This window comes from Grammomys surdaster, unplaced genomic scaffold (assembly GCF_004785775.1).
Source record: "Grammomys surdaster isolate TR1022 unplaced genomic scaffold, NIH_TR_1.0 125834, whole genome shotgun sequence".
Lineage (NCBI taxonomy): Eukaryota > Metazoa > Chordata > Mammalia > Rodentia > Muridae > Grammomys > Grammomys surdaster.
The window spans coordinates 2,550,457-2,576,833 of NW_021620662.1; the positions used below are offsets into that span (position 1 = coordinate 2,550,457).

At 43.3% G+C, this 26,377-nt stretch overlaps 1 protein-coding gene across 4 annotated transcripts in view; it reads left to right on the top strand.

Moving 5' to 3' along the window:
* Tmem131l (transmembrane 131 like) overlaps positions 1-26,377 on the top strand; it is a 133,858-nt gene that overhangs the window by 53,257 nt on the left and 54,224 nt on the right. For all 4 annotated transcript variants that reach the window (XM_028789460.1, XM_028789462.1, XM_028789461.1 and 1 more), the window contains exons 4-7: positions 14,437-14,505; positions 20,033-20,156; positions 21,031-21,147; positions 21,859-21,969. In XM_028789460.1, the coding sequence (XP_028645293.1) occupies positions 14,437-14,505; positions 20,033-20,156; positions 21,031-21,147; positions 21,859-21,969 (421 nt within the window). The remainder of the gene's footprint in view (positions 1-14,436; positions 14,506-20,032; positions 20,157-21,030; positions 21,148-21,858; positions 21,970-26,377) is intronic.

Here is a 26,377-nt window from a genome sequence, read left to right on the forward strand (position 1 = left end):
TTTTATCTTAACACTTTATTGAGATAATTCACATGCCATGTACAGTGCAATCTGGCAGTTTGCATTTCATTTTTAAGCATATTTTTAGGGTTGTATAGGGACTGTTACCGTCTATTTAGATTTTCACCCTTCCTAAAAGAAGCTATTGCATGCATATGGTAGGGTCCCAGGAAGGCCAGAAAAGGGTATCAGAGCTCCTGGAGCTAGAGTTTTAGACTGTTGTGAACTCCCCTGTGTGGGTGCTGGGAACTAGGCAGGCTCTGGTCCCCTGGAAGAGCTGTAGCATCTTTAACCACTGGAGTTTAGACAGAATACTAACATTTAGAGTTTTAAGTATTTTTTCTCTGCTTTTTCTTTTTAATAGAAACACAGATCATTTTGGGGCTTTTTGGAAAGATTCATTTCTCAGGAAGTAATTGTTTCATGAAGTCACTGATGATTTAATATTACTGACTTTTGGACCCAGCCTCATGACTTACATACATCATAGCTACTGGGCCCATATACCTAGCCCTAAGGTAGGATCCTCTCAGGTTCACATGAGTTCATTCACATGCCTTAAGCATGGAGTTCTGTTGTGTTGTTACCCTGCGGTAGGGGCTTGAAGCTCCAGGACTTTGTTACTTAGATCCTTTGCCACCACGTTGTCCAATCTGTTACTTCTGAGGGGACTCGGTGTGGGAACATAACAGCAAAATGAGCCTGTGAACTATGTACTGGGCCTCCACTAAGCTTTCCTGTGTTTTTATGTAACTGGCTTATAAATGCTTTTGGCTTTTCATTATTCTGAGATTGTAAGTTATGAATGAGGAATGTGCACGGTGAGACCAGAACTTTTAGGCATTGTGCTGCTGACCTGGTGGGTGGTTGGTTTGCTCCCCAAAGGATCTATTTATTATGAAATAGTCATATTCATGTACCCCATGGTACGTGACTCTTACCCTACAGAATTCAATAGACCACAGAAAGAGTTGAAGGAGAGAGTTAACAGTGGTGCACAGTGTGTGACCAGCCATTCCCTAGTTGAGTGAGATGCGTGATCACCTCTCCATTTGGGCCAAGGACACTTACAAAGGAATGAGCAAGCTACTCACTGCACAGCCTGTGGGGGACTCAATGAACGACCAACCCCACCAAAAAAAGATATCTCAGTCTCCATCCAGTTCCTGGGCATAAGTCTCATAAGAGGCCACTGGAGTGTCATGGGACCGTCCTTTCCACTCAGCTTATTTTAAGCTACATAATCTACATTTGCTATGCATGTTCCTTTTCCTTTCTTATGGACATGAGACAAAGGAACCTGGAAGGGCCTGGCTCTGGGCAGCTTTAGTGATCAGTAGTTCCTCATGTTAATGAGCCAAGAGAGGCTCCTTCACAAGCAAAGAACCTACATCATTTGGATTTGAGCCAGGACCATACTTGGGTGCTACTTTCTGAAAGCTTTTCCAAAACAAGGACTAGCCACACTGCCTTCCTCCAGTCCTGTCACTCAAGTTTAAGATGTCTGGCTCAGTGTACCTCAGAGTTGCGGCATTTGTAATCATCTAACGCATCACAATCTTGTATATCCGAGAGAGAGAGAGAGAGAGAGAGAGAGAGAGAGAGAGAGAGAGAGAGAGAGAGTGTGTGTTTGTGTGTGTGTGTTGAGTGTGGAACCTAGGCCATGCAGATACTAGGCAAGTGCTTTTCCACAGAGCTACATTACAATCTCAGTCTTGATTATTTTGAAAAAGCTGAATAACTATCAGTTACCTGCCATTAATTTTTTTTTTTAAAAGTCGGTGCACATTTTCATTATTTTTGTAAGTTAGATTTATTTACTAAAGGTAAGGGTAAGGTTGAGATTGGGAAATACTTTTCATGCTGTTTTGTTTTTGACATGCTATGACGAGACCATTTCATACTGGATAATGAAAAAAAATATTTCGAGGCTTGAACTGTGATTTTATAAGCCCATAGCACCAGTTGGGACAATTTTCTTTTATTTAGCTAATGTTGCTTACTGAGAGTCTGTTCTAAATGCTAAGGGCCAGCAAAATAGACCCACATCCCTGTCTGGACGCATCTTTGCAGCAGTGGGAAGCCGGGCAGCAGTGACCCTGTGCCAACTCACTGAACTCATGGATGCTGGAGGAGCAGTAGGGAAAGTCGACAAAGACAGAGAAAGACAAGACTGTGTGTGGATTATAGGCCACACCTGAAGAGGGTATAAGCAGGGAATCTTTTCAAAGATTTAAAAGAGGCAAAAATTTGCCGAGAGATTATCTGAGAGAAGGATGCTTGGGTGAGAGACAGCAGCAACAAAAGCCATAGAGCTGAACCTTCTGTAGAGTACACACACACACACACACACACGTGTATGTGTGTATTTTTTTTCTGTATATCTACTGTATAGAGCAGACTGTGGACCAAGGAGATGAGTGTATTGAGCTGGGTAGGAACGCTGGGGGACCGTGGCATGGACTTTATTTATGTAAGGGCTCTGAAAGCAGGAGTTATTTTGAAGATGCAGAGTAGAGCACTGAGCATCTCTGAAGTGGGTTTTGAAGGACTGTGTCTCCAGAGTCGGCCATGTTCTATAGGGAAAGCAGCAGTCAGTCAGTTCAAGGGACCAAGCTTGCTGATAGGATCTGCACTGAATGGTGGCATGGGTCTAGTGAGGTTCTACCTAGGGTTTGAGAGGAGACACAGGTTCTAGTGGATTGGATGTGAAATTTGAGACAGAAAGCCTCAGAGGTGACTACAGTGTAGGACCATCTGGTTTGGTGCTTGAAGCAGCATGGTCTCGGTTGTCCATCTATGGGATGAGGAGGCTGGAATGCTAACTTGGGGAGAGCCTGGGTGTTGAGAGTGATGTCCAAAGCCTGAAGACTGATTATAGTCTGTGAGAGCTCTGAGGTGATAAGGTGGAGAGGACTGGGCCTGGGATACATGCACAGAGAAGGAACAGACAAGAGCCAGAGAAGAGTGTGCTGGGGTGAGGGCAAGAGGTGGGTCCTGTAAAAATAGCAGAACTGCGTGCTTTGAAAGAGCAATGGTGTTTGATGTAGAGGATCTGACAGGTGGGATGGGCTACCTGAATCCACACAAAGGAACAAGTACAGGCTGTGTTTAGGAAGTTAATACTCTTCAATTGACCTCAGTTTTCAAAAACATGCCATTCTGAATATTTTTAAAGCTCTGGACACAGAAGCGCTTCCCAGGAAGCACTTCACAGTTTAGGAAATCTGAGGGAAGGCAAATATTACTAATGCTCCACTCCTTCCGGCATTGCTGAGAGTGTTCTGGCAATGGCCCTCTCATTTTCCCTCCATGGTTTGTTTTTAATTGTAATCAAGTTGTACACAACAGTTTTTTGCTTCTTCATAGCTCCTCCCATCCCCACTGTTAGTTGCTATTGTAATCGTCTACCTTGATGGAGAGCTCTGCTTGGGAATTGGTGACTGTTGACTGAGCAGTGGGAGGATCGAATCACATCCTGCTGGCTACTCAGTTCCTCCAGCTGCCTGCCTGCCTTTGTGAATCTGCACAGGATGCTTGCTGCCCTTTGTCTAGGGATGGAGAGTGCTGGAGGGAGAGGGGAAGTGGTTAGAGGACAGGGTGGGCTGAAAAGGAGACCCTGGAGAAGGCTGGGGGCTGACCTGAGATGAGAGGGAAGCAGACCTAGAAGGGGCCTGAGCAAATAGGCCTTGGCTCCTAGGCCTGGGGACTAGCAGGGCCATTCTTTCATTTACAACCTCTTCAGCAATTACACTTCAGCCCTCAAGGGTTTGAAAGAAAAATTACAATTTAAAAGGAAGACTCTGGGTGCATGATTTGCATATGAGTGGCATCTGTATAATTAAGAACAATTAAATTCCCTGGCTGAATTGAAAGGGAGGCCCCAGCTACTTTCCTGGGTCCTGTAGAGTGCAGCTTTGACTGTCAGTTCCCTGGAATTCAGTTGGCAGAATATTGCTATCTTCCATGACTCTCCTTGTAATAAATGGAATTCTGGAACAGACTCTTTGTAGCTCTTCCTGATTTGTCCATCTCTTACTCTCTTTTCTTCTTTCCCTACCTTCCAGAGAGGGGCCTACACTCCACCTGACCTCTGGCAGAGCTCTTAACAGGCATTCGATCATCTTTGAATTGATGGGTCTTACTTTGCTAAGAGAGGATACTGATACAAGACTCACAGTCAGTCTCTACATACATTTCTTTTTAGCCCCTTGCTCCCTACCTGGAACCCACTGATATTTATGGGCCTGGGAAGTGCTTTTTTCCCCCTACTGTGGTGTGTTCCATGGACACCTTCCTCCCAGTATTGCCAAGAAACCGAGACAGTTTTCTAGGTTATTCCTTCTCTGGTTTTACAAAACTTTGTAGGGCCCCTGTGTGGATCAACTCAAGTAGAACAGGCATGCAGCTGCTTCCTGTTGGTGCCCCAGGTGAAGGAGGTACTGTGTGCCAATATACACAGGTTGTGCCAGTCTTTGAGAAGTAGATTCATTTGGGCTCTTACGGCTATCTTAGTTACTTTTCTATTATCGAGAAGAAACATCATGAGCAAGGCAACTTAGAGAAGATAGGCTTTATTGGGGGTTAGTTACAGTTTTAGAGGATGGGCACACGGCTGTCACACTCAGGAGTCTGACGGGAGGCAGACAGGCATGGCATGGAGCAGTGCCTGCTTGCATGTGGTTCACAAGCGGGGTGGGGGTGGGGATACAGACTAACTGGGCCCACCTCAATTCCAATAGAGCCACACCTCCTAATCATTCTCAAACAGCTCCACTATGTAACCTTGAAATAAATGAGTCTGTGAGGAGCAATCACATCCACACCACCACAAGGCTTCCTGTTAGGACTTTGTTTCTGGAAAGCCAGATGGGGACATCACCCATGTGTTTCTTTCACCACCTCTTCTGTCTCTGGTGTAACATGACAATCAGGAGTAGCACTCTATTATCTTTGACTCCCTACAGTGTCTCAGAGGTTCTTGTACTCCTGTGCAGCTGGTAATGAGGCAGAACACTGATTCTCAACCAGCCATATGCATGCATTTGTCATTGACATCAACACTTGGCTACAGCTGTTGAGGACCACAGTTACAGTCAGTGGGCTTTTCCCAGTGAAAGGCAGTAGAAACCATCTTTTTCTTTTTTAGACATTTGGTTTATTGACAGGTTTGGGTTATTTTTGTGTTACTGTTACCGGAAAGCTCAGAGCCTAGACACCATGAAAATCTGGCCTGGTCACATCTCTTTGGTGTCAGGCAGTTGGTGTGGCATTTGCATAGGACTAGTGCCTCTGAGTAGTGGCTGCTGGTAGTTTCTTTCATTAGAAAAAGGCAAGAAGTGACCTCAATTGCAATTAAATGTTTTAGTCACATCTCCCTTGAGAGATGCAGAGATGCTGCTCCAGGTCTCCAGGGTCCTTACTGCACGCAGACTTCTATGGTCCTTGTCCTTCCATGCTATGTCATTGCAGAGTTGGAAGAGGACATAGGGAAGAGGCCACATCATTCCTTGAAGCTTCTAGGCTTGCAGCCTGTTTACTAGAACTTAGATCACTGGCTACACCCACATTCAGAGGAGCCTTGGATATATGCTCAGCTAAGACACCATTATGAGGCAGAAGAAGGGCCTGGGTGGTGTTAGAGGCCCAGAGAACAATCTATCACAGATCCTGGCTTAGAAACAGAAATGGTCACTATTGTGTGGTCACAAGAACATTGCTTTGAGATAACACAATTCTGAATTAATCTCTTATCCCCTCTGTCTTGTATCTAGGAATACTTATCTTATGGGCAAGTTCCAGATCCTATTCTGTATTCCTTTGAGTTTTATATGAGAGAGAATTGCCTTTAAGCCATTCTGACAGTAGGATTATTGCATAGAAGTGACCTTGGTGGCAACTCATGTTCTGTGGCCAAGTGTGTGATAGGTGTTCAGTGGGCAGCTCCAAAGAGCTGTTCAGAGACTTCCGCTACATTCCTGTTTGTTTATTATTTATTTATTTATTGGTTCTGAGGTTCAGTCATAGGACCTGTACTCTAGCCACATGCAAAGCCACGCCCCTTCATTACTTTTAAAAACATTACTTTCAGAAGGTAGTATATATGTATTTTCTTTCACAGGAAGGAGTCACACTTTTTGAATGGCACCATATTGTACAGATATCTATAGAATGAGAATAGGCCCAGCAGAATTAGACATTGAGCCACATGTTTGATTGTGCAAGGTTCTCATCATTGCTGTAAAGCCATGAGGCCGCTTCATTCACTGTGGCCAAATGGACCATGAGGTCCACCCTTCAAAAAGCAGTTAAAAAATGTAGAAAAGCTCACTAGATTACTCTGGTAATGTTAGTAACATTGTGTATATTTGTCTAAACATTATTTTGATAATTTTCTCAGGGTGGGTAAGAGCCTAATGCAGGTAGGTAGAAGAGGTGAGTGTCAAAAGCTTGTTATTTCTGTATTATTATAAAAAATAATTATTATAACTATCAGATTGATTCAAGAGCTTTTAGATAGTCTTTTAAAGAGACAGGCTCACAGTTGGCCTTTGATCACGGGGATAAATACCCACAATAATCAGCCTATAGGATAAATACCCACAATAATTACCCTATAGGAGAAAAAATTTTTTATTATTATTTTAATTTTAATTTTAAATGTTAACCAAAGGCTTTATAAGTTTGGTAATGCTCAATAACAAGATGCCATACAATCAGAAGTGTAACCCAGTACCCAACCTAGATATACCAACTATCTTTGACTGGTGGAGACACAAGAACATCTGCCTCCATGTCTCCCACCCCCCCCCCCCCCCCCCCCCGGAGAAATTTTATTACTTAAACTTGTGCAGTTTTAAACTTACTGTTTTGAAGGTTTCATTCCAGGGTGGATGGGTTGGCCTCCCTAGTTTGGGGTCTGTGGGAAGTCATCATAGGGTCGTGATGTGACAGAGTTACAGAATCTTCCACCTCTAGCCGTTCTTTCTGTGATGGGGTGGGGGAGGGGGAAGGCTCTAGAGAGAGGAAAAGGAGGAGCTGGGGTCCCTATATCTCCTTCAGGACCATGCCTTCAGTGTCCTAAATCCTGTTACTTGCTCCTTTAAAGTTCTGCAAGTTCCCAGTAGAGCCACAGGCTGAAGACTGTGCCTTTGATACACGGGTCTTTGGTGGACTTAGCCAAACATTAGCACCCACTTTCAAGGACCTGTAAATCCTTGGATACCTAAGGACACGTTGGGAGCTGAGTATGGCCACTCTCATTCCATGGATGCATTGCTTGTCTCTACTAATAGAAGAAGAAAACCTATTCTTAGTCTCCCCATTTTTGCTTCTCTGTGAATTTCTGCATTGTCTCCTTTGCTGTGTGTAAGATTATTGCTGCAGACTCGAATACTAAATACCACTTTGCTGTCCCAGAACTGGAAGAAAAGACAAAATGTATTTTGTATTTTGCACATTATGAAGTCATATTCAAATTATTTTAACAGGATAGTATGATTTACCTCTAGAGTCTAGGAAAGATGTCAGTCTTTAAACCACAAAGGAGTTATACCTGAATTGAAGAGAGGAGAGAGTCAGAGCAGGGCCCAGGGAACATGCACTTAATTACTGCCCTGGCAGGCATTTACAGTCCACGTGGCTGCTGGAGTTCTATACAGCATGCAGAATGTGCTATGGCTAATGGGTGAATATGATGGCATATTTTGAGGATTGTTGAATTGGAAGTATAGTGCTTTTTGAAAATGCAGTCCTGATGGTGGGAATGGAGAACAAGAGACTTACTTGGTGTGAAAGCATGAAATCCCTAGAGACCACTCAGAACCACTTGCTTGTGGAATTAAGGAAGGCTACAGGAGTGGGATTGACCAGATGGCTTCCCTGAGGGCACATAGGCAAGCCACTCAGCAGGGTGAGAATCCCACACACCTACATTGCCATCTTGGATTCCACCTGGAGGTTCTGGCAGCTGTCCTCCAATCACTGGTTCTGGTACAGATAGAGTGTCCAGCCAGGAGCTTCATGGAAGAGTCCAGGCCACACAGGCTTGGGAAGTGAACCAGCTAAACAACAATAAATAGTGCTGGCTCATTTAAGCAAAAGGGGAATGTATTGAAAAGGGTTGGCAGCTGACAGAATCTCTAGGAAGAATTAAGAATAGGCCTGGGGAGCACAAGCTGGAGGGGACTTGGCAGCTAGAATGACTGCCAGAAGAACCTGCTGGGGACACTGTCGCCTTAGCCATTGACACAGCTGCACTACTTCTGCTGTGGTTGCCCTTCGTTTGTTCCTCCCTTCCTCCTGTCGCTTCAGTGTCTGATGCCCTGCCTCAGGTGTGTCAGTCTGGTCACATCTTGGTCATGTGACAGTATTCTAGCTGCAAGGGGAACTAGTAAAATTGGTAGCTGTAGAGTAGAAAATCTACAAATGTTGTCAGGAAGGTACTGAATAGCCACCAAATAACAAATGTTTTTGCTGTGAATCAACAAAGTCTTAAGAGATGGTAGGTAGAGCTACTGGGTGGCCAGGACCCTTTTCCAGAGTAAGAGAACTGAGAGGAAGTGTAGTAAATCTCATCCTGGGGCCTCTTCCCTGCCTTAGACTATTTATGTTTCCAAATGAAAGACAGACACAGCCTTCATATTTTTAAATAGCCTTAGCACAATAGCTGGGCAGCTGCCTACCCTCCATGCAGTTAGAACCTACTTTTGATAACCCCACTATTTAGTATGTTCCATCTGGGCTGCTCTTAACCCAGTTGGGCTCTCTGGGCCATGTTCTCTTGGCTCTTAGCCCTTGGTGGTTCTCCTTCTCCCTCCTGCATGTTCTTCTTCTAAGGCAGCTCCTCTTCTCCCTCTTCAAGCCTGCAAAACCTCAACCCCACCTATGTCTCTTCTGCCCAGCTATTGGCATCCTTAATCACAATTACCCACCTCACCCCTCCACCCTGGGGACCCAGGGGCTGTGTTCAGACTCCTGGTCTTCCCCATACTTAGCATTACAATAGATAGTAAGAGACACAACCTCTACAAGGAAGAGCCTCTTTCAGTCTTGTACAGAGAGGCATGGAGGGAGAAGAGCTTGAGGGGATAGACAGTGCAGCTGTTACGGAAGGACAGAATACAGCAACAGTTTCCTAGAAACCCAGGAAGGGCTGCTCCAGAGATGGCAGCCAGCAGAGATTAAGGTAGCTCAGCCCTTGACTCCGCAGCGTTGATGTCCTTAGCAGAAGAGTAGGAGGGCTAAGTGATCACGAGGAGGAGCAGGCCACGGAGCCAGGGGTTCCCAGTGTGCATTCATATCCCATTCTCTACCTGGAGGAGGAGGGCTTTGGCAAGTGTTTGAAGCCCTCCAGTCATTTCCTCCTGTGTGAAATTGGAATGTGTGCTAGTCAACTTCTAGTCACTGTAAAAAAATACCCGAGGTAATCAACACTTAATGGGTCCTGCCAGTGTCCAGGTGTGATAATTGCTTGTGTGTCTCTGGTGGAGGTGCTGAATGTTGGTTGTGGGGAACATACATAGAGCAAACTGCTCTTCATGGCTATGAGCCACAGATGGGACTAAAAACCTCCTACTAAGCTTGAGTTAAAGATGCCACCTCTTCTCACAAGCATCACTGTGTGGATGAAGACTTTAACAGATGGGCATTTGGGAGCTTGGATCCTAACTGTAGCAGATAACAAGTTTCCACACAGCTTTCTTACAGTTACATGTGATAAAGTTCTGGGCTAGCATCTTGCACCTCAGAAGGGCTAAGTGCATAGTGGTTGTGATTGTTCATTAACATGTGGACTATGAGAGGTAAGAGGATTTGGAGAAGCAAGGAAGGTCAGAGGGCTTAAGCAACTAGAGCATAGGTCTCTTCATATGTACCTGTAGGAGAGAAAAGGGCTGGGTGGTAATGTTGAAAATCCCAGGATCCAGCAAGAAAGAATAGCTGGCTAGTGGCTTAGACATTGAAAGAGGAATTCTCTCTGTGAGAGTTACAGATGTGAGGCTTTCATCAGCAATTTTGGAGACCCTTTATTGAAGGACATTTGTCATAGCCTTAGGAAGGCCTAGCCATCAGTACATTGGGGCTGCCTCCAAACCCAACCCTTTATTTTTTTTTTTAAAATCACTGAGCATGTATCCCACAGAACAGGTTGAGTTCTCAGAGCCCTTTATTCTTTGATGTTCTATCTCAGTGTATTAATGCTTTGACCTTAAAACCTGAAGCTTTCTACAGTAAAAGAAACTAAGAAACTGTGTTCTGCCAAAAGACCTTTATCCCCACTGTGTGAGTTTAATGTGGAGGGGAAAAAAATCACCCAAACCATATGATTTCAAGCACTGTAGTTAAGCTGTATCTTCTCTGGATAACAGAAGCTAGACGTGCATATGATTTTCTCATGGAATGACATGCTCCCCTTTGATGCAGAGGCTTTGTGAAGTGAGTATGGGTCATTTCTCTTGCCCATCCCCCCTTCATTGGCCAAAGTCATTGTCTTAACTTTTTTTTTTTTTTAATTATGTGCTCTCTAGGTGTTGGCAAAGTTTATTAAAAGGCAGCAGCTTGGTAAGGCTTTGATGGAAACAGACTATTGAGGAATATCGAGAAAGAGGCCATCCCACCTCTCCTCCCTCCACTGGTATCACTGTTGTGTCTCACAGTCATTTGTATGGAAGGAGCAGGCCATCTTCAGAAGCAGTGCTTCCATTGCAAGGAAGTAGCTAAACTAGGAGAAAAGCTTTATGGCTTTATCTCCCAGAGCATGACTGAAGGCCCTCCCAGTGGCCCAGCATAGCCTCTCCTGTGAGCCTCTCCTGTGAGCTGCTGTCACCGGCTTCCCTCCCATTCACCTCTCCCTACTTCCACACTTTGCTCAGTTTTTAGGTCCTTGTTAACAGTCAGCGCTTCTGAATGTGGCCTCTGTCTAGTGTCCAGCTGTTGGTGGTTCTTGGTCATCAAGGTCCATTTCATACAGCCCCACTCTTTGAAACCTTTGCTGGAGCTGGGACTCAGAATACCAGCCTGGCATACATGGGGGCAGGATTCCAGCATGGTTTTTGCTGTTTCTTTGTTTTGTTTTTTTCCAGATAGGTGCTCATTTTCAGTAGGAGAGCCTCATAGTTTACCTGTTAGCAGACTCATACACTCTGGGTTATGGCCTGAGGAGCATGTTTCTTAGGCTGAACAACTGCTCCAGTGCTATCAGGGCTGGGGCCATACTGCGTTTGCTCTTCACTCTGGCAAGGAACAGCATTGTCTTTGATCCGCTGACAAGCCTCTTGAACAATCAGAAGGCTGGTTATAGTTAACTCATTTCCATGCCTAAGTTATGGGGCTGCTGTTTTAAAAGGGTGTGTGTGTGATGTCAGCACCTAGGCTGACTTTTTCTGGGAGTAAGGAATCCAGGTATCCACACAGTTCTGAGAATGTCAGCTGCATCCAGCACATTCTGCAGAATAGGGAACTGAGCCCTGTACCCTGGGGTCCTGTTACAGCTGTATCTGACTCAGGCTGGCTCATTTCTCATCAAATGTCTTTTCTCATGGACTAGCCACCTTTCCAAACTTATTTTTAATTTAATTTTGTTTTATTTGGCTTTATTTGATAGATAGATAGATAGATAGATAGATAGATAGATAGATAGATAGATAGATAGAAAAATATGGCTGATGTTTAGGAAAAAGAAAGAGAAGCATTTGAATCATTTAGACAGATAGGCCTTTTAAAAAAGTATGGGGTGCCTTGTTTTGGAGCATTTAGACAGCAGTAGACCTTTAAAAAAGTGGGATTTGGGTCGTTTTGAATGAGATAGACCTTAAAATACTGTGGGATGCTTTGCAGCTGTGTCCAACTGGAAAAAGTTGGAAAAGATTGTTTCCTGCAGAAGGTGGGCACCTTTAAAATAAGGACTTACAGTAAGCAGTGAGGTTGTAGATCAGTAAAAAAGCATGCCATTAGCTGCACACATTTCTGGGTTCATTCTCAGCCCCCATCATCCAGTAAGAACTAAGAGTGTGAGAAATAGGGGTACATAGATAAGAGCTGATATCCCCTCAGGCATTACAACCCGTATTTTCCATCTCTATCCCTGCCGCAGAAGCACAGAACAGCTCCTGTGTAAAGTGTATCCTACAGATACAGGGCAGGAAGTTACAGCACATAGCATAAATACATAGTTGACACAGAACAGCTCCTGTGTAAAGTGTATCCTACAGATACAGGGCAAGAAGTTACAGCACATAGCATAAATACATAGTTGACTTTCTGAGCTGCATTTGCTTACTTTGTGCCATCCAGGACTTTTCCAGAGTAAGAGAGGCCAGGTGAGGTTTGGCATTCCCCGTAATGGGTTGTGTTAATAAGGGTGAAAGTTGCAAAGGTAATGCTGGCCTGTGAAACAATGGGGGCGAGAAGGTGGCTCATTGTTCATTTACCACAGCCTCTCAGGGTTATTTTGTTAAAGGTGTTGGTTTGGAAATGACCTTGGCATTTCAACCACAGTATTAAGTTCTTAGCACTGACAATATGAGAATAAGTTGTACTGTCTATATGTAACTAAATTATGGCCGATAGCTACTTACCCACTGTTGGAAAGCCGGCCACCTTTTCTCCTTAGCTTGCACCACAGTAATGAACACAAAGTTCCCTGTGACTCTGAAAAGTGTGGGACTGTCCCCAACAGCTTGCAGTAATCAGTTCTGCAGTACCAGCTGGAGTCCTCTAGTCTAGTTCAGTTCTGACACATGTCCAGACAGATCCTGTAGACCAAGACACAGCCCCAAGCCTCCATCCTACTTGAGGTGCCCAGTCACAAGTCTGGTTGTTTCACCCACACTTCTGATGCACAGGATGCAGGCAGAGTTCCCACAACCCTCTAGGTTTTTGATACATTGGATAGAGTAACTCACAGAAGCCAGGGAAACACTTGCTCAGTTTTATTATAAAGGGTGCGACAGAGGACCCCCATGAATCAAGGCATAAGGGGAGGCAGCCAGGAAGGGATATATATGGAGGCCACCCCCCCACCTCCATGGTCCTTCCATGTTTTCAGCTGTGGGGTCTCTAGGGAGACTTGGGTGCATAGGCATAGGTGCTGAGAGGCTGGATAAGGAATCCAGCAAGGCCGCTTAGGGTCCAGCACAGCTTTCTCCACCCTGCCTGCAGGACCCCTCAGGATGAGGAAGGTCTTTTGACCTAAATAAGGACAGGTCAGAGAATGTCTTAAAACAGAAAGGTTGGGAAGGGTTGGTTTCTAAGATTTATTGTTACTCCTCAGCCCTTTGGTCTGAGAGCATGTGTGTGAAGACTCTGGATCTATCTTACGGGCTTTTACCTCGAAGACCTGTTCATTTAACTTACTTAATGTTAAGCTTCCATATACCTTGATATGGTTTCCAAATTTTTAAGGCAGGTGACGTAAAATCTACTAACAAGGAAAAAGAATCTTTTCTGTGACTTCTGGGGGTTAAAAATCACTGATGAGATTTTGTTTTTCTGTTTAAAGCTAGAAAAATTTAGGATATTTCTGCTGTATTACTTTAAATTGATCCCCAGATGCCTGATTTTTGTTGAGCACATTAAGTTTCTGATTGTGGGATTTGAAAATCTGTTATGTGGGAGATAGTCCAGGTCTATGTTTCTTTTGTTCTACTCATAGACAATCACTATCACTGCGTTGGGATCTCGCAGTCCAGAGGCTAGCACGGACACTGAGCCCCAGTGGCCTCTCCATTTGTCTCCTTCCTTTTTTATCAGATGAATGTCATCCTCTTTGTAACATGATCCTATGGTTATTACATAAATCATGCACAGGCATGAAGCAAAGGCCATGTCCTCTCATTATATCTCCTCAACAACTGTAAGCTAAGTACTGCTGTCCCTGCATTTTCTTTTTTAGACAATAAGGCAGGCACTAACAAATTAAGGTACTGACCAGCCCAGGAAAGCAGTGGCCATGGGTGTGGAACCAGACTTGTCAGACCTGCAACTCAGGCTGTCATCTAACAGGCGAGGCCTAGTTCGATCCCCGATAGTGTTCTTCCTTCCAGCGGCCACAGGTCTGAGTTAGAGATTTGCCTCTTTGTACCTTATTAATGCAGCACATTTCTGTGGCCTCTCTAAGGTTGCTTTACGGATAGGTTTTACTCTGGGATGTGTGAAGATGGGCCTGTTAACCTCACTCCATGCAGAAAGAAGCCTCCTGGTCATTAAGTGGGGCTCCGTTTGTGTTGTCATTGTGCTGCCAAGATCTGTCCATTTGATAAATGTTATGGTAACTGAATGTTGGATGCTTGTACATTTTTAGAACTCTAGTTCAAATTTATCTATAAGGGAGTAAAATTATATAGCATGGATTTAGAGTCATTGTCCTAAGTATATGATTACAACATCCAAATTTAAAACTAAGCAATTAATGTCTCTCTCTCCTTTTTTGCCTTTTAGCTTCTCAGATAAACTGTTTATTGGAAAAGGCTTACATTTTCAGCCGTCAGTTCTAGATTTTGGAATACAGTAAGTATTTTTTAAGATGAATCTACAACTAAATTCATCTTATTTGTATTTATCTTCAACATATCTTTTTATTGTTTTTATTTTTTAATTATGCATGTATGTATTAGGAGTTGTAGTTATGTCCACATGACTGCAGATACTGACAGAAGCCACAAGAGGGCACTGGATCCCCTGGAGCTATAGTTACAGGAAGTTGTGAACTGTTCATTATGAGTGCTGAGAACTGAGCTCCAGTCCTCTGCAAGAGCAACATAAACTGATAACCATGGAGCCCTCTCTCCAGCCCCTGTCCTCAGTGTATCTTTTTCCTGATGATACATACACAGTGTTACATTTTAAGCATATAAAAATGTGAAAGGCTATCAGCCCTGAGACTTGTTAAAGGAATATTTTCATGAAAGGGAGAGTATAAAAGTTATTTTAAGCCCTTTCAGTTTTTTGATGTTTGTTTTGCATTGCTAAGGTTTGAAGTTAGGACCTTGTCCATGCCAGGCATATGCTTTACTACTGAGATGTACCATCAGCCCCTATCCAGTTATTTCATGATATGTTTTATATTATTTGATAATAGCTAGACTTCAGTAAGAAGTCAGTGGTAAGTCTTTGAGGTTTTTTGGGAACAAGTTTGATTATTTTATAGTAGAAAAAATTGAATACTGATGATCTCTGAATTCTTTTAGCCCAGATGCGATTGTTTGCCTTTCCTGCTGTTCCTTCAGTCTGGAAGTTGTACCTTATTGATAGTTCCTGGGTTAGATGTGGACGTTTAGGCAGGGAAGATGAGATATGCTGTAAGGAGAGTCGCAGTCCTAAGAACCATGAAAGGAGGAAACTCGGGCTTTGGGGGTCCCATGAGAAAGAGGAGAAGGCTGGAGAGGAGGCAGCTTAGAACTCTTGTCTGGATGCAGTTAAAAACTTAGAAACTGGTAGTAAAGATTGAAAGGTACATCTTCAATTAGCCCTCTCAAAGCTCTGCTTAGGCTCCCAGCATGTTCAGGTGAAGCTGAGTAAAGTTACCTGGTGATGAATGACTCTACGGCCAGTGGGGTCTGCGGTGCTGTCAGAATTCACCTGCCATTCTTGTCACTTTTTGACATTTGTCATTGTCTGTGTTTCTGAAGGTTAGAATGACAGTGGAGGAAATGATCTGTCTTGCTGAACTTTTTAAAGGAGATTTTTCTAAAGGGAGGAAGAGATAAAATTGTTAAGGTAGTTTGCTAACTTTATAAGATTCTAGGTGTCTGAATTAATTACTGAACTATCTAATTATTAATGAGGTCCTGCACTGTAGTCCTAGCTGGCTTGAAAGTCACAGAGCTCTGTATCTCCTTAGTGCTGGGACTGAGACTTGTACTACCATGCTCAGAGTACTTTCTATTGAATTACCTAAAAAAATAGGTTAAGAAATTAGTTAAAAGTTGAATTTATAGTCATTTAACTGATAATATAAGTTAAATGATTTATAATCTCACTGACTCCAAATCTGAGATTACAAAGCCTTTTTTCTTAAGGAAATTCTGTGTGTGTATGTGTGTGTATGTGTGTGTATGTGTGCTCATGCACAACTCCCCATCCTATCCCACCCCCACCCCAGCCCCTGGCTCGTGGGACTACTTTAGAGACTGTTTTAGATTGGTAGTTACAATGAAATGGATCATGGTGGATATAGCTAGAGTAAGGAAAAAAATCTGGTATATAGGATCCTAGCTGTCGTTTACTCTTCCAGAACATAAAATTCCAAAATTTGGGAGCTGGAAAGAGCACTCAGGGGTAAAGAGCACTTGCTACTTATTCAGAGGACAAGGGCTCAGTCCCCAGCACTCAAATGACAACCCACAACTGTCTGTAATGCTAGCTCCAGGGAATCATTCTCTTCTGGCCAGGTACCAGACAAGCATGCAATACATACACATTCAGGCAAATACTCATATACATAAAATTAAAGAATTTTTAAAAACTCTGTGATCAGTGAGTGTGTATATGTGCTACATTTGTCTTAATTAGCCATGTGCATTAATTACTGGTTCTGTTATCTAAAAACATTGAATGGTTATGTAAATGGCTTTGGTCTGAAAAGGTTATTGATTTTTAGACTTGAAATACCTTCAGAAGATCCAGTTAAGTTATATAATACTTTGTAGATTTTCAGTGTGTTACTGTGTTTTATGTCATTTGAGTTGTTCTACTTTGCCATTTTGTTTTCTTTGGGACAGGGTTTCACTGAGTGGCCCTAGCTGGCCTGGGCCTCAGGGCAGGCTGGCCTCAGGCTGTGATGAACCTCTTAGCTCTGCCTCTGTAATGCTGGGAATACAGACTTGTGCTCTGGGACTACCAGAGCACTTGGGCAGTAGCAGAGCCTTCATCATTGAGTTTCTGATGAGTTCTGCAAGGATAACTTAGCCATTATCTGAGCATGTGTACCCATCTTTACATGTCTTTGTGTTTGAGTACAGGACACAAACGTTTACACACTTGTTGCTGAGGAGCAGTGCAGTTTGCCCAGGGTCACATCAGGATGGGGCGATAAAGCCATCACTCAGTCACTCCCATGCTAGTTTTCGTGGTAGTAAAAGACAGACTGTCATTTAGTTTCATTTATAACATGTTTAAGAAGTCACTGATGTGTTGCTTCTTCTCACCTGCTAGCTCCTGTGTCATTACTACAACAGCACAGCAGCAGCCATCGTGCTCTGACTCCCTCCCTTGCTGGTCCAGTTTTCGCCCTCACTGTGTATCAGCCCCAGACAGACAGCAAACTTTCTCCTAGCTTCCATTTCCATCCTGTAGAAACTGGATCTTGTTGCTGCTTAGTCTTCCTTCTGCCCCCTGAGAGCTTATCCTAAGGGTTAAAGTTCTGCTGGTTCCAAGGCTAGAAGTGCTAATCATTCATACATTTTCATCATTCTTTTGTCATATTAAATTAATAGATTATCTTCCAGTTGTCACTACTGAAGGAAATCCATACCCTTTTAATACATGTAAAAATAGAATATTGAAAAGTAGAGTAAAAATAGCCAATGACAAGGAGGCTTGTGTCTGCTGGGATTCCAGAGGCTGCAGACACCCTGCTGTGGAGGGCCCTGCCGTCTACCATTAGTGCATTTCTCAGTGGTCTTGGAACCCAGAGCACTTGTGAATAGTATGTAAAGTATTAGGGGACAAGTTTAAATAGCTCAGTTGATTGGTGCCTTTTACTTAAGGCCACTGAAGTCTGCATTCATTTATGGCAGAAACCCAGTTTTCTGGCTGGGTTTATTAGATGACCCTTACATTTATAGTAGAGTTTGTTGTTGTTGTTGTTGGTTGGTTGGTTTTGTTGTTTTGGTTTTTCAAGACAGGGTTTCTCTGTGTAACCATGGCTATTCTAGAACTCCCTCTGTAGAACAGGCTGGCCTTGAACATAGGAATCTGCCTGACCACTGCCTCTCAAGTGCTGGGATCAAAGGCGTGCTCCACCATGCCTGGCAGTAATGATTTTATTTTAATTGAATTATTTAATTAATTTTAAATTAATTATTTAGTTAAGTTTGGGGGCTAGAGTGGTAGTTAAGTGTTTAACAGAGTTTGCTGCTTTTCCAGGGAATGCGAGTTCAGTTCCAGCACAAGTGGAGGTTCTAGAATATTTATGATTTAAAATGCATATCAGATACATCAGTGCATCTTTATTAAGATGAGTGCTTAGAAAAGTTGCCATGTCAAACACTGAGTAGCTGTTGCAAGGTGTTCTGTATGAGAGAAACAACATGTAAATTGTTCTTAGTCAGGTGAGCTTTCCCCTATGTGAGGCAGAATAACCCTGTACTTGCCACTGTGTCCTCAGTCTCACAGTCCTGCTAGAATAAAGAGCACATCTTTATCCTTAGAAAAAATTGGAACAAGACTCTAATATAAGCATAAGTTTCCAAGACCACCTGAGGATTTTGCTTAAATTGGAATGTAGGTTTATTTGGGGCCACACTAACCAGAACTGTAGGTCCGGGGTTCTGGAAGAATGAGTGCAGTGCAGTTCTTGCAGGCTCTACTGCAGCCTGATGGAGCAGGTGAAGTCAGTGCAGGACATAGGAGCCGGAACGAAATGACCATTGCAGATGAGTGGACTGGAGGCCCCACCTGTGCTCTACAGTCCTCTTGCTAGGCTGCCAGCCAAAGCTTCAGTGTGATGGCCTCTCCATTAGATCACTACTGGGACATCGGCAGGAGCTTTTCAAATGTTGTGTAAACCTGTACAGGTTTTTGTTTTGCTTTTGAGACAGGATTTCCCTCTGTACCTCAGGCCTAAAGCTTGTGGTTCCCAAGCATCAGCCTCCTGAATGCTCTCCCACGGTACTGAGCTTTTTGAAAATTCCCCGTCCTTCTCTCTCTTCCTCTTGAACTATCACAAAAATGTATTTACCAAAAAGTGCAGTATGAAAGTGTGCTTGCCCCAATTTTGAGAGTAAATTAAAATAGGCCATCGAGGATGGGAAGTGAGCTTCCTTGATGACCAATGGCCAGCTTGTTCCAAGGCTCCGAACTCCAGAGTTTGGTTTCTTCATATTGTTCTTTTTCCTGTAGCTGCCATCTTGATTCATTGATTGGTCATGTGATGAAGGGAAGGATTCCCCTTAATACTCCTTGGATACATCTGCCCTCATTTAATTTCACTGATTATCTTTTGTGCATACATTTCTTCATCTTAGGAGGGTGGGTCTTGCTTGTGGTGTTTCGGGCTCTGAGAAGCTTTAAATGGTGAATACAATTTCTTGCCTAAATATCTCTTGATTTGAATGAGAAACACTAAATACATTAGGGCATGTCAGAGTAAGTTTGGTTTTATAAACAAAAAAAACCATGAAAGTAATAATGCAGATGATATGCTGAATTCTTACAACACAGAAACAAATGGGGCGCTAGTATAGGATGTCATTAGTCTTAGAAAAAAAGGCTTTTTGTTTGCTTTTAAAACTGTTATGTATTAAGTGTTTTATTTCCAACAAGATTTGATAATTGCTCTGTTATGAGAACTATTTCTCTTCAGGGAGGAGCTATGCAGCAACTATCCCCATCCTACTAAGGTCCCAGTGACAAACCAAAGTGTGATTTCACCGAAGCAGGACTTTGAGTTTATTGGGATTCCTTACTGTGGACGAGAGGTTACTGAGTACGAGTAACCTCAAGGAGCTGCACTGAGGGGTCTTTAGCCAGCAATGACTCTCCCTGGCTCTGCACTCTGCCTCCTTCCTTCAGGTCTCCACAGCCTATATATTCCAGCCTCTTCTTCTGTGAGGGAATGCCAACTGTCACACAGCTGAACTCTTGATGATGGAGGCTTTTGGCCCCGGGGATGGTACTATCCACCCTGTTCTTCCTTTAACTTTATGACGAACATTGATAGCTCTCTGGGGTTAAAGTCTGTATGGGCTAGAGATGCAGCTCAGTGATGTGCATGGCACCGAGTTCAGTCCGTGGCATAAGTAATGGTGTGCAAGTGCATGCATGAGGGATACTGATAATCACAAGGACCTTGTCTTTCTACTTCCCCAACCAGGTTCCTGGGACATCCTGCAGCGAAGCTTCTCTATGCCTACAACCCCAGCAGGGATAGCGAGGTTGTGGTGAACTCAGTGTTTACAGCTGCTAGACATTTTCATGTGCCACCTGTCCATTGCAGGGTGAGTGTTGATGAGTCTGACTTTCTGCTCATAGCCCCCTTTCTGGCCCATGTTTCCATTTGTTAGGTTTTTGTTTGCTTTATGTGTACTTTTCCATCCATTTTCTTTCATAATTTTGGTAGCTCTGGATACTTAATGGAGAAACATGTTTAAAGAAACTGTAGTAATGCACATGTATTAAGCTTGGCTTTCTCATGAGCAGAGAAAGTTCGCATTATTGATCTTAAGGTTGGCATGGATACTGAGGTTTCTAAACCTCAACCTGGGTGTACAGTTGTTCCCCCTCAGACCTCATAAAGCCAGGGTTCCTTGTGAATGGGGCTTCTTCTGTAGTTAGCTTGCATGGCAGCAGAATTGCAGGCCGTGGTCTTTTTCAGTCACCTTGAACTTCCTTAAGCTTTTAATTATTTTGATTGTCATGTTGCTCGATGTTACATCTTTCACAAACTAACGAGAGCAAGGAAATGTTAACAGAGAAGCCCTACATTTGGTCTATGGTTGGTTTGGTTTATGCGTATAAGCACTGTCCCTGGTTTTTAATACTGTGTCAACATATTTAATAATAAATCTGTACATCATCCTTTGTTCTTAAACAGAAACAGAACTGTTACAGACAGGTGAACACATGAGTGAAGAGGAGAGTAGAAAGTGAGGCACACGACTCCAATCTGGAGTGAGGGAACTGGGCAGTTATTTGTCCTGAGTTGGCAGCTGCTCTCGGAGTGACAGAGATGATCAGTTGGAGAGGCTCAGGACTCCATGATGCTGATAAAGGATACAGGATACATGCACGGAGCTGTTTGCAGAAGTAGTTAAAAGGAAAGAAAGTCTGTGAAGACTTTTCCAGATGCCTAACTAAGTGTTTTCCTTTCAGGTGATTCCAGCAATGGGGAAAACATCCTTCAGAATTATTTTCTTACCTACTGAAGAAGGAAGCATTGAAAGCTCCTTATTTATTAATACTTCTTCACATGGAGTCTTTTCCTATCATGTAAGTAACTTCATTTTCCCATGTAGTTTGGCTGTCGACTTAGAGGGTGACTGTTTTTAAAGGACTCTTAGAGAGATTTCCTCCCTTTCATCTCCTTAAACTATAGCCTACAGCAATGCTAAGTCTATTAACTTCTATGCTTTTGCTTAGTGGGCCACAGAAGACCCTCCCTGCAGCCTGATAAGCCCTGGGTCTTTGAAGTATGTTAGAATGAAGCAAAAACTACATACCATACAGTTTTCTAGAATAAAACCTAGCAGCCTCCTCCTCTCAGACAAGTAAGAGGGGTACTCTAAGGGCTGCTCCGACATTTTGCCTGCCTCCTCTTACAGGAGTGTTTATGGTCAGGAGTCTCTGAGTGTGGCCATCCATTCCTGGGGAGCTCCCCATTCACATCACTACTGAAATCAAGATACTGGGAAGGGCACACGAAATACCATTTTGCCGGTGTTCCCAGAACGGGTCTTAACCCAAGTGTGGTACCTGGGGCATCTTGAAGATGTGGTGGTACCAGGTAATCCAAGCATCAGAATTAGTGGTTTGTGCTTAATTCCTACCAGATTCCATTAAACGCATTGGTTCCGCATCAGAAGAAAAGAGTTTTGCATTATAAGGAACAGTTAGGATTTTTATAGATGGAGATGGATGTGTTGGTCAGTAGGTGTGTGTGGACAAGGCTAACAGACGTGTGCTTCTCTTTCTTTCCTGCAGGTATCTGGAGTGGGCACTCGCAGAGTCTCTACAGAAGGGTCTGTGGAGCAGCTGCCGAACACATACTTTCTGCTTCCGCAGGTCCAAAGTATTCAGCTTTCACAGACACAGGTCATTGTAATAGAGCTACTTTGAACTAACTTGTTGAGTATGTACAACCTGATCTGCATGGTCATATAAGGGTTTTACTCTATTTTGAAAAGTCTTGGAATATGGAAATAATAGGTGTATTTAAAGCATTGGTGAAATCCATGCATTCTTCCTTTCTTTCTTTTGTGTGAGTGTATGCGTGCATGCACATATCTGAATCCAGGGTCTCTTTTATGCCAGGCAAGTGCTCTTCTGCTGAGCTGTAGGCAGCCCTCCGTACTTCCTAACAGCCCAGTGCTGCGATTCCACAGTGTCCTTGGCCCCACTGCTGCCCTATGCAATCAATTTGTCTATTTTAGCTATTGGGCTGTGCACTCATGATTCTGTCTTCTTTCCTGCTTATCCATTTCCTTGAGTATAGCTTCATGATGAGGCCAAGGTCACAGATAGACCATGAGCTATTTTATAGGGGTTGTTAAATGTTACTGGCTGTTTTTCAGGAAGACAGAAAGAACTACTAGCCACCAACAGTGACAAGCTTCCAAAAGATGTTTACCATCCATTTCCTCTCCTTACTTCTTGTCCTGCTTGATTATGACTTGCTTTTGTTTTGGTAATTTGAGACAGGGGCTAACCATGTTCCATGACTGGCCTAGAACTTGCTATGTAGGCCAGTGTGGCTTCACACTCAGAGATTTGCCGCCTCTGCTTTCTTAGTCCCGGGATTAAAAGTGTGCACCACCACACCCTGCAGGGGGAACATTCTTTTATGTTTTAGTAATTCTATACAATTAAAAATTCCTTCCATGCACATTTCATTAGCAGCTGATAGAAGGGGTCACTACTTTGGTACTTAGCTCTCTTTTCCCAAATTGAGCCTATCGTCACCTGCATAAAACCTGATAGTGCATCCTTTCAGGTCTTAAAACATATGCTTAGTCCTTGGTACAGTCCTTACCCTGTGTGGCCTTGCATGTGGGGGAGTGAATCCAGGGCCTTGTGTGTGAAAGGCAGGTACTGTGCTCCTGAGGTGCAGCCCCCAGCCTGGCTTCCACTGCACACCACTCTCCTCCCTCCACATCTCACTAGCCTCCCCTCATTGCTCCTAGATGCCACTTACCTTCTACACTGTCCTTTGCACCTGCAAGTTTCCCAAGCCTCTCCTCCTCTCTTCTCTAGTTTGCCCTTATTTCTACCTCTTTCAGTTTAGAGATTTTCTAAGACCGGTGGAAGGGTATTTGCCCTTCCCAGCCTGGTACAAGATCTTTGTTCAAATATAGTGGAACTGTTTTCCTTTCCCTCTAGAGCACACATGTCATGACTGGGTAAGAGGACTTGCTATGCAAGCATGAGGACCTGATTACAAAACCTCAGTACCCACAAAGAGAGCCAGGCATGTTGTCTGTGTGCTTATAACCATGGTGTTCAGGGAATAGCGACAGGAATGTCACTGGGACTTGTTGGCCACCACCTAGCTTCTAGGTTCTGTGTCAGATTTCCAGGAGGTGGGCAGGGCTGAGATCTCTGAGTTGTCAGTAGGCTCTAAGGCTATCTCCGATGGGCCAGTTTCTGCTCCCTGCCCTAGGCTGACCTTGCAGATAGTGACTTGGCTTTTCTTGATTTCAGTCTAGCAGATACAGGTTGAACATCCCTAATCCAAAAATAGGAAATACAAAACATTAAAAATTCCCACACTGTTTGAGTGTGGACATGATATCCCCAGTGGGAATTTCACACATAATCTCATATACTTGCTTACAATTAGAACCCAGATACACTAAAAATATTCTATATATGGGCTGTGTGATGTAGTATGTACATGAAGCATAAATAAATTTCATGTTTAAACCTGGATTCCTTCCCTGATACATCTCATTATGTATAGACAAATACCCCAGAACTCAAAAAAAGCCCACACCTAAAATCTTCCTGGCTTTGCACATTTGGAAAAGGGGAGTTTGACCTATGCCTCCCTTTCTGCTTTTTTCTTTTGTGCATTTTAGCTTTTTAAATAAGTCTCACTAATGTCTTAAGTGACACTGTAAAAATTACCTATTGAAAGACAACAGTTTAGTGTATTTAGTCACAGAGTTATGGATGGACTACCTTTACTATCTGATCTTGGTGGATATTCCTTGCTTCAGGCACCAGTAGCTGTTTGTAAGAAGTACAGAATCTACCCAAAATAGCCACTCCATTATAAGGAAGGTTTTTGTTTTGTGAATAAGAGAGAGGAATATCCGGGGACCTCTGGAAGATTCCAGAACAGAGAGAAAAGAAAACAGACTGGACATGGCCAGGGCTATGTGCAAAGGAGCAAGAACAGTGAAACAAGAGGTTCACAGAAATGGGTGTGTGTGTGTGTCTGTGTGTGTGTGTGTATGTGTGTGTGTATGTGTGGTGGGGTGTGTCTCTATGGTAATGTGATCTTGTGTACAGGGAAGTGCAGGCTCCTTAGCTTTGTTATAACTCAAGGCCATCCCTAGCTAGGGTCCAGCGGCCCTCTCCTTCCTTGGAGCTCCTGACTCTTTCTTCTGGGCTAATCATCCTTCCCAGAGCACACCATCCCTCTCTACCCCTCCTCTTCATGAGGCTTATCTTAGTCTGAGTGTGCTAGTTCCATATTCCAAGACCCAGTTCAAACGTAAGCTCTTCTCAAAGTTCCCCTGGTCCCAAGTTAGTCCTGTGCTGCTCTCTATGACACAGGGTCCACACCCTGTTGTAATCTTGTCCCTCCTGCTCTTCCAGGGGCTCACCTAGACAGGGCCCAGTCGCCACCATTTCTAGAACGTCCATGTCAACTCACTGTGTAATACACTGAAGGCCCTGGAGTTTTAAATAGATAGGTGAGTCGATGGGAATTTGAGCTGATCCACAAATAGCACCTAAGCAGTCACTCCCTTCGTTTGAGGAGTGTCACCTTTTCACACCCGTCCGGCTGACCTTCAGCAGACTTACCACCGCAGCAGGTGGCATTGTTCTTATTTTAGAAATTGTTGAAAGGACTCAGAGTTCAGATTACTTGGTTGGAGGTCAAGATTAGAGCTAGGACTGCAAGTGACAACTGAGTTGCTTTAGTTTTTTTCCCCAAATGTAGTAAATGTCATAATGATTTCCTCTGTAATATTCATGATATAGGAAAGACAAGTGCCAATAAATTTTTTTTTGCAGCATTTTTATTATGGCAACAAAATAGACACAGTTTAAAGCTCTACAGTGGGAAAAGGATTTGACCAATTAGCAGCATATTAGAAGTCCTTCCAGACTATGGCTTGGAGGTCCACATGGAAGTGTTTGACAAGCGTGTAATACCCAAGGTTGACTGTGTGTTCTTATGGTGTACTTCTGTGGTGGGTAGAGCATGTAAATACTATGTTAGCTCGCAGGAAGGCAGGACTGATTGGCGCAAAGGCCATGAAGAGGTGCCACTTATTTATTGACTGACTTCCTCCAGGACCACCTGCCCAGAGGTGCCACTGCCGCCAGTGAGCATTATTAATTATCAGTTATTAACCAGACACATGCCTGGCAGACTTGCCTAGATGGAGACATTTCCTCCTTTAAAGTTTCCCTTTCCCAGATGACCCTAGCTAGCTTGTGTCAAGTCAACAAAAATGAAGAATGAACCAACACAGTTTATTTGTAATTCATAACAATTAAAATATGGTTACATTATTACCTCTCCCTTTCTTCCAACCCTTTTCATATCTCTTTTCCAAATTCGTGACCACCTTTTCTCTTGTTACGATTGTAATCATACAAATATGCACATAGCTGTGCACGTTCACCCTGCTGAACCTATTTAGTGTGGCTTGTATGTATATATTTTCAGAGCTGACCACCTGCTATTGGGTAACCAGTTAGGGGGCTCCCCCTGGGGAAGACCAGTTCTCCCTCTTTCAGCAGTACTAATTGCCCATGGCTCTTTGTCCAAGTTGCACCCCATGAAACACGTTTTTCAAAAACATTTTCTTCTAGGCTGATCACATGTAGAGAATGTTTTATTGATTTATTTAGTCAAGATAATTTTTGAAACATTTTGTCCCAGTATCCACCAGTTGTGTGAAAGACTAAAAAGAAAAAGGTTTGGAGCCCCTGTAAAATAATAATTGTCTAGAATGAAATTATAATATGAGAAAGCTATAGAAGTTACAATGAAAGAGAATCCATGGTACACCGTTGTACTGTGTGTCCACACTTGAGCACTGTGGCACACTAATTTCTTAAAAGAGTATGTTTTCAAGATACTCTGTGATTGCAAAAATTATGATTTGTAACAAAACAAGAGAAACAAACCAGCAGAGTGAAAAGTAGAGGGTGAGACTGAGGGAAGGCGCCTTTGATCAGTGTGTGTGTGTGTGTGTGTGTGTGTGTGTGTGTGTGTGTGTGTGAAAGATACTGAATACCACTGATAAATGCAATTAATACA